This window comes from Myotis daubentonii, chromosome 14, assembly GCF_963259705.1.
Source record: "Myotis daubentonii chromosome 14, mMyoDau2.1, whole genome shotgun sequence".
Taxonomy (NCBI): domain Eukaryota; kingdom Metazoa; phylum Chordata; class Mammalia; order Chiroptera; family Vespertilionidae; genus Myotis; species Myotis daubentonii.
The window spans coordinates 14,948,224-14,965,090 of NC_081853.1; the positions used below are offsets into that span (position 1 = coordinate 14,948,224).

General features: G+C 44.6%; 1 protein-coding gene across 1 annotated transcript in view; it reads left to right on the forward strand.

Annotated features, from left to right (window-relative positions):
* The window catches only part of DNAH12 (dynein axonemal heavy chain 12), a 283,964-nt gene that overhangs the window by 35,901 nt on the left and 231,196 nt on the right, over positions 1–16,867 (forward strand). The window contains exons 11-14 of the mRNA XM_059663211.1: positions 4,637–4,825; positions 5,637–5,793; positions 6,435–6,526; positions 11,841–12,019. Of these exons, the coding sequence (XP_059519194.1) occupies positions 4,637–4,825; positions 5,637–5,793; positions 6,435–6,526; positions 11,841–12,019 (617 nt within the window). The remainder of the gene's footprint in view (positions 1–4,636; positions 4,826–5,636; positions 5,794–6,434; positions 6,527–11,840; positions 12,020–16,867) is intronic.

The window sequence follows — 16,867 nt, forward strand, 5'->3', positions numbered from 1 at the left end:
TGCTCTGTGTGTGACAGGGGGGAGCTCCCCAACACCCTGATGGGCCCTGCTCTGTGCGTGACAGGGTACAGAGCCCCAACACCCCCTAATGGGCCCTGCTCTGTGCGTGACAGGGGGTGGCGTCGCAACGTGCCCATCGACCCTGCCTTGAGTGTGACAGGGGGCGGTGCCCCAACCCCCCCAATCGGCCCTACCCTGAGCATGACTGAGGGTGGCATCGCAACCTCTCAACCTGCCCTGCACTGTACATGACAGGGGGCGGCGCCCCAACTCCTCAATCGGCCCTGCTCTGAGCCCGACCAGAGGCTGCACCTAGGGATTGGGCCTGCCCTCAGCCACCCGGGAGCAGGCCTAAGCCAGCAGGTCGTTATCTCCCGAGGGGTCCCAGACTACGAGAGGGCACAGGCCTGGCTGAGGGGAGCCCCCCTCCCCCCTGAGCGCACAAATTTTTGTGCACCGCGCCTCTAGTCCTATCTAATAAAAGAGAAACATGGTAATTAGCGTACATCCGCTACCCTTCCCATTGACTAAACAGCGAGATATGCAAATTAACTGCCAGCCAAGATGGCGGCCGGCAGCCAGGCCGCTTGAAACTAACATGAGGCTTGCTTGCTTCAGTGACGGAGGAAACCAAGGTTCCCCGCCTGCCTTGTGGCCTCTGAGCTTGCAGTTTGAAAAATTGTTACAAATATAGAAGCTAAACAAAACCCCAGATACCTGCTTTCAGCCCCCCGGGATCTCAGAACTAGAGTTGATACAGAGTTTCGATTATAGAACCCAAACAAACCGGATACCTGCTTTCAGTGGCAGAGGCCTCAGAGCTGGAGCCAGAGCTAAAGGTGGCCCAGAATAAAAAAAACAAAATAGAAAAAAAGGAGCAGTTGGGAGCTTCAGTCACCCGCCAGCCTGAAAACAGCCCTCAGTCCCTCAACCAGGCTGGCCAGGCAACCCAGTGGGGACCCCCACCCTGATCCAGGACACCCTTCAGGGCAAACCAGCCGGTCCCCACCCGTGCACCAGGCCTCTATCCTATATAGTAAAAGGGTAATATGCCTCCCAGCACCAGGATCAGTGGAGCTGTGAGTCCTCCCAGCACCGGGATCAGTGGAGCTGAGAGGCCTTCCGGCACCAGGATCAGTGTGACAGGGTCAGCGCCCAAACCCCCCGATTGCCCTGCGGCTCTATGTGTGACCAGGGGCGGGGGCACAATCTCCCTATCCGCCCTGCTCTGTTCGTGACAGGGGAAGGCGCCCCAACCCCCGATCAGCTCTGCTCTGTGCCTGATAGGGGGGAGCTCCCCAACCCCCTGATCGCCCTGCGGCTCTGTGTGTGACAGGGTGCGGCGCCCCAACCCCCTGATTGGCCCTGCTCTGTGTGTGACGGGGTAGAGCCATAACCTCCTCATTGGCCCTGCCCTGAGTGTGAGAGTGGCGGCGCCCCAACCCCGTGATCGGCCCTGCTCTGTAGGTGATAGAGGTCGGCGCCCCAACCCCCCCTCCATGGGCCCTGCTCTGTGTGTGATGGGGTAGAGGCATAACCTCCCCATTGGTCCTGCCCTGAGTGTGACAGTGGTGGCTCCCCAACCCCCTGATCGACCCTGCTCTGTGGGTGATAGAGGGTGGTGCCCCAACCCCCTGATCCGCCCTGCTCTGTGCCTGACAGTGGGGAGCTCCCCAACCCCCTGATGGGCCCTGCTCTGTGCGTGACAAGGGGCAGCGCCCCAACCTCCTGATTGGCCCTGCTCTGTGGGTGACAGGGTACGGAGCCCCAACCCCCCTGATGGGCTCTGCTCTGTGAGTGACAGGGGGGAGCTCCCCAACCCCCTGATTGGCCCTGCTCTGTGCGTGATGGGGTGGCGCCGCAACCTCCCCATCGACCCTGCCTTGAGTGTGACGGGGCGGTGCCCCAAACCCCCAATCGGCCCTACTGTGAGCGTGACTGAGGGTGGCATCGCAACCTCCGGATCCGCCTTTCTCTGTGCATGACCGAGGGTGGTGCCCCAACTCCCCAATTGGTCCTGCTCTGAGCCCGACCAGTGGCTGCACCTAGGGATTGGGCCTGCCCTCTGCCTCCCAGGAGCAGGCCTACCTAAGCCAGCAGGTCGTTATCTCCCAAGGGGTCCCAGACTGCGAGAGGGCACAGGCCGGGCTGAGAGAGCCCCCCTCCCCCCTGAGTGCACAAATTTTTGTGCACCAGGCCTCTAGTCTTATATAATAAAAGGGTAATATGCAAATAGACTGAATGACAGAACAACCACTCAAAGCGTAATATGCTAATGATATGCTAAGGCTGCTCAGCCGCTCGCTATGACGTGCACTGACCACCAGGGAACAGATGCTCCGACCAGTACATTAGCTTGCTGCTGGGGTCTGGCCGATCCCGACTGAGCGAGATGAGCCGTACACGCCCTGGAGCCCTCCTCGGTCCCTCCCTGGCCTGGTTGTGCACCAGTGGGATCCCTCGGCCTGGCCTGCACGCTCTCGCAATCCAGGAGCCCCTTGGGGATGTCGGAGAGCCGGTTTCAGCCAGATCCCGCAAGCCACTCCCCTCAGTAGGGCACCAGACACAGGGCTCATGGCTGGTGAGCACTGCTGCGTCAGCATGAGCCTCTCCAGATCAGGACTGATTGGGCACGAGCCTGTGGCAGATACACTGGGGCCAGGATGAGTGGGAGCAGCAGGTAGGAGCTGCAGGTGGCATTGAACTGAGGGTTTAGGCCCGATCCCTGCAGGCCACCCAGAGGGACCCACCTGTGCATGAATTTGTGCACTGGACCTCTAAAAAAAATTATATATATATATAAAGAACATATTACTATAACTAATATATATGATTTTCTTTCTGTCTTTATCCCCTTAAGAGAACTATGATCATTTGATGAGAAGTAAAGAGATGAGGAACATTTTGAAGATCATTTAGATCTATATTTGTCTGTTTGGGTAAATTTCCAATAGTTGGGTAATTATAAGAATACACTAGAGCAGCCATGGGCAAACTACGGCCCATGGGCCACCGGCCCGTTTGAAATGAATACAACTAAAAAAAAAAAAAAGACCGTACCCTTTTATGTAATGATGTTTACTTTGAATTTATATTAGTTCACACAAACACTCCATCCATGCTTTTGTTCCGGCCCTCCAGTCCAGTTTAAGAACCCATTGTGGCCCTCGAGTCAAAAAGTTTGCCCACCCCTGCACTAGAGGCCCAGTGCACGAATTTGTGCATGGGTGGGGTCCAGCTGGACTGCCCCATGGGGGCCGATTGGGCTGAGCCAGCTCGGGGGAGGGAACATAGGAGGTTGGCCGGCCAGCCTCACCTCCGATCAAGGTATTGTGGGGCCTGTTGGGGGTGGGGCCAGCCGGGGTGGAGGAACCACCCACCCCCCATCAGGCCGGTTGGCTAGCAGCAGTGCATGTCATAGTGACTGGTCGTTCCAGTCGTTTCGGTGTGCTGTTTGCTTGGCTTTTATAGAGAGAGATTATTCATACTTTGGTCATGTATTGTGCACATTTCTAAGTTCCAGTAGCTTCACGCTAACCAAATGGTGTGCTGGAAATTTGGCTCTCCAGAAACAACAATAACAACTACCCTGTTTTGTAGTGTTTGCTAATTTCCATGGCATAAATATTCCCACCGTGATGATTTTCAAGCATCCAAAGGTTTAGTAACAGGCTCACAAAATTAATAATATTGAACATTTGACTCTTGTGACAATAGCAGCTAGCTGTATCTTTACCACTGCCCCTCACCCCATGTACATGTCATCCCATGACACCCTCGCTATAAGGGTCAGGGCTCCCTTACCCTCAGTCTTCACCATATTGTTTGGTCTTCTGAAATGTTTTCTATATCAGGGGCAAAATAACTAGAGTGTGGAAGATTCTGAGTTGCCATTTTAAGATTGTTGATATTCTATAAAAATATGAAAGTTTGCATATATTTTTCCATTTATTATTTTAGACTACATTTATTAAGAACATACTGTGCTGCCCTGACAGGTGACTCAGTTGGTTGGAGTGTCACCCCATATATCAAAATGGTTGTGGGTTCAATTCCTGGTCAGGGTACATACCTAGGTTGTGGGTTTGATCCTGGGTCAGATGCTAATAGGAGGCAACTGAGTAATGTTTCTTTCTCATATTGATGTTTCTCTCTCTGTCTCTCGCTCTCTCTCTCTCCCCCCCCTTTCTCTCTAAAATCAGTAAAAACATATCCTCAGGTGAAGATTAAAAAATACAGCCCTGGCCAGCATGGTTCAGTGGTTACTGTCTCCCCACATACCTAAGGGTTTTGGGTAGGATTCCTGGTCAAGGGCATGTACCTGGATTGCAGGTTTACTTTCCCTACCTGTTTGGGGTGCATGCGGAAGGCAACTAGTGGATGTTTCTCACATTGATGTTTCTCTCTCTTCTCCCACGCCTCACTCCCTTCCACTCTTTCTGAAGAGTATTGGAAAAAATGTCCTTAGGTGAGGATTAACAACAACAGCAACAACAACAACAAAAGAACATATGTGCTGAACGAAGATAATTTTCAGGACTAAATGGATTGATAGAATGACTTGATTATACACTTATTTTAGTTAAAGGTTGAACTTGTACTCTTGAAATTAATAGTAATTTATAAAATCATGCAGATAAAGGATCTCTTAAAGAGAACTGTAGAAGGATTTGTAAAACTCTTTGACCAAGAAGATGAACGAGGGCTGCCGATATTTAAGATGGAATTGACAATTGATGATGAGAAAATGGAATTTTACCCTACCTTTCAAGATTTGGAAGATGTTGTTTTTGGTTTGGTAGAGAGAATAGCTGAAGCTCTGCAGGTATCACTTCATCCTTATCTATCAGGTTTCTTTATATGGCTCTTTTTCAAAATTTTAAATTGAGTTGAAACTCCATAAAGTGTTTATATACATAAAATGTTACAACTATTTCCATACTCCAAGTTATTTTATGTTAAAATAAAGTGCTTTGTCTTTGAGAAAGTCTTCTGGTTGAAGATAACATTTGTTCATAGAAGTCTTATTGTAGTTTTGACAACCTCCCAAGAGGCCCTGCCTCTGATCAGAGTGGGGGAGCCAATCAGGGGTAGAGCTGGCGGGGGGAAGAGGCCATAAGCCAATCAGGGTGGTGGGGGCCCACTGGGGTTAGGGATGGCCAGGGGGAGGGGCTGCAGGTGGTTGGCCGGCTGGCCCTGCCCCTGATGGGGTGGGGGAGCCCATTGGGGGCCTATAGGGGTGGTGGAGGCCCATTGGGGTGGGGCTGACCAAGGGGAGGGCCTTCAGGAGGTTGGCCACTGGCTCCGCCCCCTTTAGGGGTGGGGGGCGATCGAGGGTGGGGCTGGCCTGGGGACAGGGCTGTGGGAGGTTGGCTGGCTGGCTCCACCCCCCAATTGGGCTAGTTTGCTGGCCGCAGTGGGTGGTTGTTCCTGTTGTTACTGGGGTCCTTTCGCTTGCTTTTTAATATATATAGATTACAAACTATACCACTTTAAATCATTACTGTATTTTGCATCAAGTTATCTTTTCTTGGGCCACCAAAACCTGAAAAGAATGTTCAAAAATATAAGATCTACATATACTAGTAGACCAATTACACAGTTATTTCATAAACTGTCATTTTTATTTATGTTAGAATGTCCAATCAGTACCCTCTTGGCTATCAGCAGCTTCACCACCTGTAAATCTTGACACAGAACTTCCAGAACACATGATACAGTGGGCACTTGATGTGCTAAAGGTGGAAATACATCGTAACTTAGAAGGTGCAAGACGACACTATGAGACATACGGTATATGTGATAAATATGATATTATATCTTTTTATTATAAAAGAATGACATTTTATTTTTACTAGAATTTGGCTAGATATTTGGTTGTCTGGGGCTGTCATGAAAGAGCAGGGAGAGCCAGAAGTTAGCATGAACATGGCTGTTGGCAGCATCAAGGATTAAAACTAAGAAACTTGAATACTATTGTCTGGTCCAAAGAGTGAATGCTAACTGGATCAGGGTGATAAAGCCAAAAGATAGAAAGAAGAGATGTTGGAATAAGGAGAAAGCTAAGTTAAGGTTAAAAGCAAAGTAATCTATAAGAATAGCAGCTCAAGTTTATAGTCTTCTCAAGTGTGTATGAAGTCAGGTTGGTAATTTTACTTGATATCTTAAGCAAAATCTTTTATTAACTGGCTTATTTTTATCTCTTAAATTATTTTAAGATTATTACATACCCTTTTATCTTTATTTTGAAACATCTGTATTTAACCTGGTTTGCTTAAGTATATTTTATTCCATTCTATTTCTATTAATGTACTAGTATGTTAATACTCAATTAATAATAATTAATTGAATAGGCTAGTTCATTCTATGATCACATAAAAAAGCACTTTTTAAAAGGTTAATATTGATATTTAAATTAGATTATTAATTTTCAGTTGAAAAATATAATTGGCTCCTTGATGGCACTGCAGTTGAGCTGATAGAGACTTTTCAGGCAGAAGATCACACTTTTGATGAATACACAGAGGTAAGTGATAATTCTGTTTTTGATTAATGCCTTTTGAGTATCCTTTTAAAATTATGATCTTTTTGTTCTAGAAAATAAATGCTTCAATTAAAGTTATTAGAATTTATTTAAAACATCATTTTAGTAAACTTATAGATTTATCTCATAATTTCTTTAGTCATTCATTTACTCATTCATTGATTCAACAAAAATTTCTTCATCACATTCAGACACCTAGCAAGATTTTGGTGATGTAAAAATAAATAATACATTAACATTGTTCTCAGGAGCTTATACTTGGCCTGGAAGCTAGACATATTAATGGAAATATTGAGATAAGTACTGGAATACAGATATGGATAAAGTGTGAAAGCACAGAAGAGGAAACGATTGCTTTTGCTTTGGGAAATTCGTGAAGGTTTTTAAAAGCATTGATAAGTGAGCTAGGTTTTGAAGTAGATGTTTATAGGTGGATTTAGCTGAAGCAGGGAGGCATGGAAGAGACTAACATAGCTCAATATGGGGTAAGGGGGAATGAGAAGAAATAAACAAAAGAATTTATATACATAGTCCATGGACACAGGCAATAGGGTAATAAAGACCTTGGGTGTGGGTAAGGGCTGTGAGTAGGGGGGAAAAAGGGAAGTAATGGGAGATATCTGTAATACTATCAACAATAAAAATCTTCTATCCTATCTAATACAAGAGAAATATGGTAATAAGCGTACATCCGCTTCCCTTCCCATTGGCTAATCAGCGAGATATGCAGATTAACTGCCAGCCAAGATGGCAGCCGGCAGCCAGGCAGCTTGAAACTAACATGAGGCTTGCTTGCTTCAGTGATGGAGGAACCAACATTCCCCACCTGCCTTGCGGCCTCTGAGCTTGCAGTTTGAAACATAGTTACAAATATAGAAGCTAAACAAAACCCCAGAAACCTGCTTTCAGCCAGTGGGATCTCAGAGCTTGAGTTGATACAGTGTTTCGATTATAGAACCCAAACAAACCAGATACCTGCATTCAGCAGCAGAGGCCTCAGAGCTGGAGCCAGAACTAAAGCTGGCCCAGAATAAAAAAAAAGAAAAAAAGGAGCAGTTGGGAGCTTCAGTCACCCGCCACCCTGAAAACAGCCCTCAGCCCCTCACCCTGACTGGCCAGGCACCCCAGTGGGGACCCCCACCCTGAAGGGTGTGTGACCAGCTGCAAACAGCCATCATCCCCTCATCCAGGCTTGCCAGGCACCCCAATGGGGACTCTCACCCTCATCCAGGACACCCTTCAGGGCAAACCAGCCGGCCCCCACCCATGCACCAGGCCTCTATCTTATATAGTAAAAGGGTAATATGCCTCCCAGCACTGGGATCAGCAGAGCCGAGAGGCCTCCCGGCACCAGGATCAGCATGACGGGGCAGCGCCCAAATCCCCTGACCACTCTGTGGCTCTGTGTGTGACCACGGGCGGGGCCACAACCTTCCTATCGGCCCTGCTCTGTTCGTGACGGGAAGGCGCCCCAACCCCCTGATCAGCCCTGCTCTGTGCCTGATAGGGGGGAGCTCCCCAACCCCCTGATCACCCTGCGGCTCTGTGTGTGAAAGAGTGCGGTGTCCCAACCCCCTGATCGGCCCTGCTCTGTGTGTGACAGGGTGTGGTGCCCCAACCCCCCTACCCCCCACGGGCCTTGCTCTGTGTGTGACGGGGTAGAGCCATAACCTCCCTATCGGCCCTGCCCTGAGTGTGACCATGGCAGCGCCCCAACCCCCTGATCGGCCCTGCTCTGTGGGTGATAGAGGGCGGCGCCCCAACCCCATGATCCGCCCTGCTCTGTGTGTGACTGGGCAGTGCCCCAACTTTCCTATCGGCTCTACTCTGTGAGTGACAGGGGGGAGCTCCTCAACCCCGTGAAGGGCCCTGCTCTGTGCGTGACAGGGGGGTGCTCCCCAACCCCCTGATTGACCCTGCTCTGTGCACGACAGGGGGCAGCGCCCCAACCCCCCTGATGGGCCCTGCTCTGTGCATGATAGGGGGCAGCGCCCCAAACCCGATTGGCCCTGCTCTGTGCATGACGGGGTGGCACCGCAACCTCCCCATCGACCCTGCCTTGAGTGTGACGGGGTGGTGCCCCAACCCTCCAATCAGCCCTGCTCTGAGACCGACCACCGGCTGCACCTAGGGATTGGGCCTGCCCTCTGCCACCCGGGAGTAGGCCTAAGCCAGCAGGTCGTTATCTCCCGAGGGGTCCCAGACTACGAGAGGGCACAAGCCGGCTGAGGGACCCCCCGTCCCTTTGAGTTCACAAATTTTTGTGCACTGGGCCTCTATTATATATATAAAAAGCCAGCAACCAGAACAAGGTAATGACTGGAACGACAGAACAACTGGTTGCTATGACACCCATTGCAGCTTGCGAACCGCCCGATCAGGGGTGGGGCCGGCGGCCAACCCCCCCTCCCACGCCCCCAATTGCCCCCTTACCCCAGTTGGGGGCGGGGCCAGCCGGCCAACCTCCTGCATCCCTTCCCCGCAGCTGGCCCCGTCCCCAATTGGCCTCCCCTACCCCAATTGAGGAGGGGGGGCCAGCCTACCCCCTGTTACCTCACCCCCTGGCTGGCCTCACCCACAATTGCCATCAACCCTAATAGGGGTTGGGGCCGGCTGGCCAACCTCCCACGGCCCCTCTCCCCAGCTGGCCTGGCCCCTGATTGGCCTCCCCACCCCATCGGCCCACAGCCCCTCCCCTCAGGCAGCCCCACCCCCATTTGGCCCCCCACTCCAATTGGGGTTGGGGCCAGCCGGCCAATCCCCTGCAGCCCCTCCCCAGGCAGGCCCAGCCCTGATCTGCCCTATTGGGGCTGGCCTGGCCAGACCCCACCTGTGCATGAATTCATGCACTGGGCCTCTAGTACATTTATAAATGAAAAAAAAAAAAAGAATATGAAGTTGGAAATGTAAGTTGGAGCTATAGGTGAAAACCTTCAAGTATATTTGCTTAGGAGTTTGTACTTTGTTTTGGAGGTTTTTAGCCATCGAAGTAATATACTTGGATCAGAGTTTCAGAATGATAATTCCAGAAGCAGTGGGGAAAAAGTAATTAAATGAGAAAAGATTTCTACCTTTTGAAGGCACCTTGTTCTATTGGTTAAAAGTATGCTTTTGTTTTTTCATCTTCTCTCTATTGACTGTTTAGTTTTTATTCATAAAGTATAATATAGACATTTTAATTTTTCAACATTTTATTATGAAATATTTAAGCATACAGAGAAGTTTAAGAAATTTTATGAAGAGTTCCACCTAGATTCTAATATTTTACTATGTTAGCTTAATCACATATTTATTCATCAATCCATTCCATTCTTGAGTAATTTCAAGAATTATTAACTTTAAAAAAACAACTTCATTGAGGTTGGTTTACATATAATAAAATGCACCCATTTTAATTGTATAGTTAAATGAGTTCTGACAAATTTATACACCAATGCAACTATCACCAGAGTCAAGATATAAAATGTTTTCACCACCTCAGAAAGTTTCCTTATATGCCATCAGTTCTCCCTAAACCTGACCTTAGGCAACTACTGACATACTTTCAGTAATTACAGGTTTTTCTTTTCTAATGAAATCATACATACATATTCTTTTGTGTCTGGTTTCTTATATTAATGTAAGGTTTTTGAGATTTATCTATGTTGTTGTGTCTATCAGTAACTTCTTCCTTTTATTGCTGAGTAGTATTCCACTATATAAATCTGATTTATTTAATGTCTTTCAAATATATATATATACATATATATGTGTATATATATATATATACACATACATATATATATATATATTTATTTTTATTGATTTCAGAGAGGAAGGAAATGAATAAAAATATATATTTAAAATTTACTTTTAGGTTTAGTATATATCCCTGCATTTCTTTGTCAATTCTAGACATACTGTAATTGTAGTTTGTATACTATATTTTGCATGTAGTCATAGTTTATTATAGCATAGCACTTCATTATATTGATATGCCATCTTTTCTACTGTAAATGGACATTTGTGTTTCCAGTGTCCCACATTTTCTTTGATCCAGCCAATTTTCTTTTTCATATCAGTTAATTACATCCCAGAAAAACTAGATGATGATACTTGAGAATAAGACAATATCTGTCCCTTTTCCAGTGTCCATTAGGTCTTTCTAGTCTCTTTGCTATGTTTCCAACCAAGAATCAGGCAGGTACTCAATGTAGTCTTTGAATTAATTACTATTCTCAGCTCCCTTAAACACTGAAAATTTTAAGCTCAACCATAGAAACAAAAATGAATGGAGACTAGAGAAATAGGGTAGCCTTGAGAGAGAGAGAAGTACAGGGAAAATATCTTTAATTGGTGGGGGATGGAGATGGGGTAAGAAGGTAGAGAGGCAACATTAAAGATGGAATATGGAATTAAGTCAAAGTTGCCCAAAGTTGCCAAGTATATTTCACTTTCACAAAATGCAACATAATTTGTTAGGTTTTCTTTGTACTACTTTGTTTGATTTTTAAAAATTATCCCAGTGTCTGGGTATTAAGAAGTTGTATAAATTCCATTATGTTGGATTTTTGGTAATGGCAGAACACAATATTTTTTTTTTGGATTATTTTGATCAAAACCAAAAATTCTTTATATTTTGTTTCCTGAAGACTGCATTAGAATCTTCAGTGAGGCATCAGGTATGGCACAAGCAAGTATTTGTTAGCTACACAAACTGCCACATGATATAGATTTATTTCTAAACAGAGAGATGAGTTGACTTTGGCAAAAGTTTTTTTTTAATAGTTACTGAGAGAAATTTCACTTTTAAAATTTTTATTTTTAAATTTTTTAAATTTATTGATTTTAGAGAAAGAGGAATGGGAGTGGGGGAGAGAGAAAGAGAGAGAATGAGAGAATGAATGTGAGAATATTGAGAGAAGAAACATCGATTTGTTGTTCCACTTATCTATGCCTTCATTGGTTGATTTTTTAATGTGCCCTGACTGGGATTGTGAACCCACAACCTTAGTGTTTTGGAACAATGCTGTAACCAACTGAGCCAGGGCCTGAAATTTTTAGATAGGGATGTTATAAATGGTACCATATTGGATATTTACTGGTAGATTGGCAAATTCCTTAGTGAAAGGACAGGTGAAAAAAGATTTATGCAACAAAGGGGACAAATTTAATCAATTAGCAAAAAGAAATTAGTTTACATTTATATTACATAATTAAGAAGTCCACCATAATACTATACCACAATACTGTAATATAAAATCACTGATGAATTTTAAAATGCTAATCATTTTTTTTGTGTGTGTGTGTTTTTAAGTTTATAGAAAAATTTTTCAACCTTGCCTCAGAAATAATGCTTTTACCTCAGTGGGTTCATTTCCCTATGGTTCGTTTGGATTGTGAAGATTTGAAGACAGGCCTAACAAATAAAGCAAGAGCCTTTGCAAATATATTATTAAATGACATAGCTACAAAACATAGAAACGAAAATGAATGGTAAGTGGAATTTATTGCCAAACTTAGAAGTGTTGGGCTAAAAGAAATATTTTGCTCATAATAACACTTGTTTAAAAACAAAAGATTAAAATATAAGTACTTACAACTTTTTCTTCATAACTGCCTTTTAGGGAGGTTCCTTTGTAGTACCACTGATCTGGTTTCTTTCTTTTTTAAGATAGTTTATTGATTTTTCAGAGAGAGGGATCTCCTTAATTCTCTCTGAAGAGAGAGAAGAGAGAGACATTGATGTGAGAATGCAACATCTATGAGCTGCCTCCTGCACGTCCCCTACCAGGGATGAGCCCTCAACCCAGGGTATGTGCCCTTAACCTAGAATTGAACCAGCAATTTCCTGGTGCTCAGGACGCCACCCAACCAACTGAGCCCCACCAGCCAGGCCTGGTCTGGTTTCTTTTTGTTTGCTATTGTTTGAGGGTAGTTTTGAGACAACCCAGAATTTTTTTAAAAAAAGAAATATAAATAAACTAATGTTTGGACACAGATTGCAAAAAATCAAAAGACTGTAGACTTTCAATTATATTGGGAATATCTGGAATCATTCCTGACCCCAATATTTACTTGTGTCACCTAGCTTATTTTTCTCACCTGTATAATAAGACATTAATACCTACTTTGCAAAGTGGCTATATAATTGGATTAATAAACTGTGGCCTGCTAGCTGAATGTGAGTGCGTGTGTGTGTGTGTGTGTGTGTGTGTGCGCGCATTTTGCTTACTTCACAGTTTGGTTTACCATTTGCTTGAGCTACCATGCTCTTATTTTGTTTGCCTCCTTTTCTTTTGCTGCAGTGTCTCTCCCCCAAACACTCAGAGTCTGCTCTAGAAAGAAGAAGGCACCCCTAATATGATCATATGTCTTTTTTTTTCATTAACCATATTAACACATACCTCCTAAAATTTTAGTATTGACTATCAAGCCCTACATTAGTTGACTTCTGCTTACCTCTCTGACTTGCCTTTGTATTCCTGTTGGCCTGCTTGCCATTTCTAAAATATGCCAAGCTTATTGCTACCTCAGGCTTTCTATCTTGCTGTGTTTTCTTCTTGGAAGTTTTCCTTCTGTTATTTGAATGACTCACTTTTTTCTTTTCTCATGCTGAATATCACCTCCCGAAAGGGGCCTTCGCTGGCCACTGTATAAAATAGTAGTCCTTTCTCTACACTACATAATCTCTTTTAAAAAAAATTATCTTTATTGTTAAAAGTATTACTAATATTCCCCCCCTTTTTCCCATTGACCACCCTACACCCCACACCCACCCCTCCCAGGCATTCACCACACTATTGTCTGTATCCATGAGCTGTGCATATATGCATATAAGTTCCCCAGTTAATATCTCCCCACCTATCCACCCACCCCCATCTTCCCTCTGAGATCCATCACTATGTTCCATCCTTCTATGTCTCTGGCTCTATTTTGTTCATTAGATTCCACATATGAGATCATGTGATACTTATCTTTCTTTGACTGGCTTATTTCACTTAGCATAATACTCTCCAGATCCATCCAAGCTGTCTCAAAGGGTAAGAGATCCTTCTTTTTTTACAACTACATAGTATTCAATAGTGTAAATGTACCACAGCATTTTTATTCATTCATCTACTGATGGACACTTGGGCTGTTTCCAGATCTTTGCTGTTGTAGATAATGCTGCTGTGAAATAGGAGTGCATATATTCTTTCTGATTGGTGTTTTGGTATTCTTAGGATATATTTCCCAAAGTGGGATTGCTGGGACAAAAGGCAGTTCCATTTTTAATTCTTTGAGGAAACTCCATACTGTTTTCCACAGTGGCTGTACCAGTCTACATTCCCACCAAAAGTGCACTGGGGTTCCCTTTCTCCACATCCTCACCAGGACTTGTCATTTGTTGATTTGTTGATGATAGCCATTCTAACAGATGTGTGGTGATACCTTATTGTCATTTTAATTTGAATTTCTTTGATAATTAGTCACATTGAGCATTTTTTCATATGTCTATTGGCCTTCTGTATATCCACTTTGGAGAAGTGTCTATTTAGGTCCTTTGCCCTTTTGTGTGTGTGTGTTTAGCATAGAAAAGAAACATTGTATTTTATTTTTTAAAATCTTTATTGTTGAGAGTATTACAGGTATCCTTCTATTTTCCCTCCATTGCCCCCCTCCATTCAGTTCCCACCCTGCTTTGGCCTTCACCACCCTATTATGTCCATAGGTAATGCATATATGTATATAAGTTCTTTTTTTTTTTTAAATACATTTTATTGATTTTTTACAGAGAGGAAGGGAGAGGGATAGAGAGCCAGAAACATCGATGAGAGAGAAACATCGATCAGCCGCCTCCCGCACGCCCCCTTACTGGGGATGTGCCCGCAACCAAGGCACATGCCCTTGACCGGAATCGAACCCGGGACCCTTCAGTCCGCAGGCCGACGCTCTATCCACTGAGCCAAACCGGTTCTGGCGTATATAAGTTCTTTAGTTAATCTCTTCCCGCCCCCACTCTCTTCCCGCTGAGAATCGTCAGTCTGCCGAAACCGGTTTGGCTCAGTGGATAGAGCGTCGGCCTGCGGACTGAAAGGCCCTAGGTTCGATTCCGGTCAAGGGCATGTACCTGGGTTGCGGGCACATCCCCAGTAGGAGATGTGCAGGAGGTGGCTGATCGATGTTTCTCTCTCATCGATGTTTCTAACTCTCTATCTCTCTCCCTTCCTCTCTGTAAAAAATCAATAAAATATATTTAAAAGAAAGAAAAAAAGAATCGTCAGTCTGTTCCATGTTTCCATGCCTCTGATTCTATTTTATTCATCAGTTTATTTTGTTTAATAGCCTTCTGGTTCTTTTATTTTGATTTTTATATTCAATACTTGATATGTATTTAGTTTCTCCTCCTCCTCCTCCTCTTCCTAATCCTCCTTCTTTTTCTTCCTCCTCCTCTACTACTACTACTACTACTACTACTACTACTACTACTACTATTTCTATTTCTCCTTCCTTCCTTCCTTCCTTCCTTCCTTCCTTCCTTCCTTCCTTCCTTCCTTCCTTCCTTCTTCTTTTCCTTCTTCCTTTTCTTAAAAAATACCCTTCAACATTCATGTAATACTGATTTTGTGGTGAACTCCTTTAGCTTTTTCTTGTCTGTGAAGCTCTTTATCTGACCTTCAATTCAGATAGCTGTGCTGGGTAGAGTAATCTTGGTTGTAGGTCCTTGCTAGTCATCACTTTGAATATTTCTTGCCACTCCCTTCTGGTCTGCAAAGTTTCTTTTGAGAAATCATATGAGAGTGATATGGCCACTCCCTTGTAGGTAACTAACTGCTTTTCTCTTGCTGCTTTTAAGATTCTCTCTTTGTCTTTAACCTTTGACATTTTAATTATGATGTGTCTTGGTATGGTCCTCTTTGAGTTCCTCTTGTTTGGGATTCTCTATGCTTCCTGGACTGGTAAGTCTATTTCTTTCACCAGGTAGGGGAAGTTTTCTGTCATTATTTCTTCAAATAGGTTTTCAATGTTTTTCTCTCTCTTCTCCTTCTGGCACCCCCATTGCTGGGGTCATTCTCAGCATCTACTAGGGTTCAGGAATCTGGAGAATGGTCTGCGAGTAAATTAAATAAACTAGACATGACATATAAATTTGGAAGGCATTTTAGGGGGACCAGGGAAGGCTTAGCTTCAGTAACTAAGCTCCCTGAATCTCTGGACCCTAGCTTTTTATTAGCACATTTTTGCCCTATAGCAAAGCAGATATACATATCAGAGGTAAGGTTTGGTTAGGTTGGGGAACTGCCCTCAGCTGTCTGGCAGCAGGCAATAATATATGCAGATTTTAAGGTTTGGGGAAATGCTTTCAGGTATTCCAGTAGCAGATAATATGATTCAGCCCTGCTGAAGCCTCAAGTTCCATCAACCTTTTGATGAACTTCTTGCATTTATGATCTGCTGGAATTAGCCTCCAGCAGCCCATACTTTGAATGTTGGTGTGCTTGGGATGTCCCAAGATTCCTTACACTATCTTCATATTTTTGGATTTGTTTTGCTTTTCGCTCTTCTAATTGGGTGATTTTTGCTTTCTCATATTCCAAATCATTGATTTAGTTCTCAGAATGCTCTACTCTACTGTTGAAATCTTATAAATTATTCTTTATTTCAGTTAGTGTATGCTTAATTTTGGACTGGTCTTTTTTTAGTGTCTTTGACATTCTCATTAAGATCCTTGAAAGTCTCACTAAGTCCCTTGAAGCTCTCATTAAGATCCTTGATCATCCTTTTAACTACTGTTTTGAACTCTGTCTTCAGTACTTTGTTTGCTTCCATTTCTTTCATTTGTAACATGTTTCTTTGTCTCCACATTTTGGCTGCTTCCCTGTGCTTGTTTCTATGTATTAGGTAGAGCTGTTACATCTCCTTGAATTGGTAGAGTGGCCTGGTCCTGTAGGGCCCAGTGGCTCAGCCTCTTCAGTCACCAGAGCTGGGCACTCTTGGTGTGCTCCTGTGCGAGTTATGTGCACAGTCTGGTAGTAGTTGAGCCTTGATTGCTGTTGGTGTCATTGGGAAGAATTGACCTCCAGGCCAATTGGCTGTGAGGGCAAGCTGAGTCTACAGTGAAGAGTTTCTGTGCAGGAGACACTGCTATGGAGCAGGACTTGCTTCAGTGGGGCTTTGGTGTTTTGTTGCTCACTGAGTCTGCCCCTTGAGTGTGTAGCTTGTGGATATGTAGAGTTGTAATCTACTATGGTCTGAAGCTGTCCACCAGTTGCACTGGCTCTGGGGCCTCCCAGGATGTACAAAGTCAGCCACTGCCTGGGACCACATGTCACGAGCTCCAGGGAGATCTGCAGATGGCTG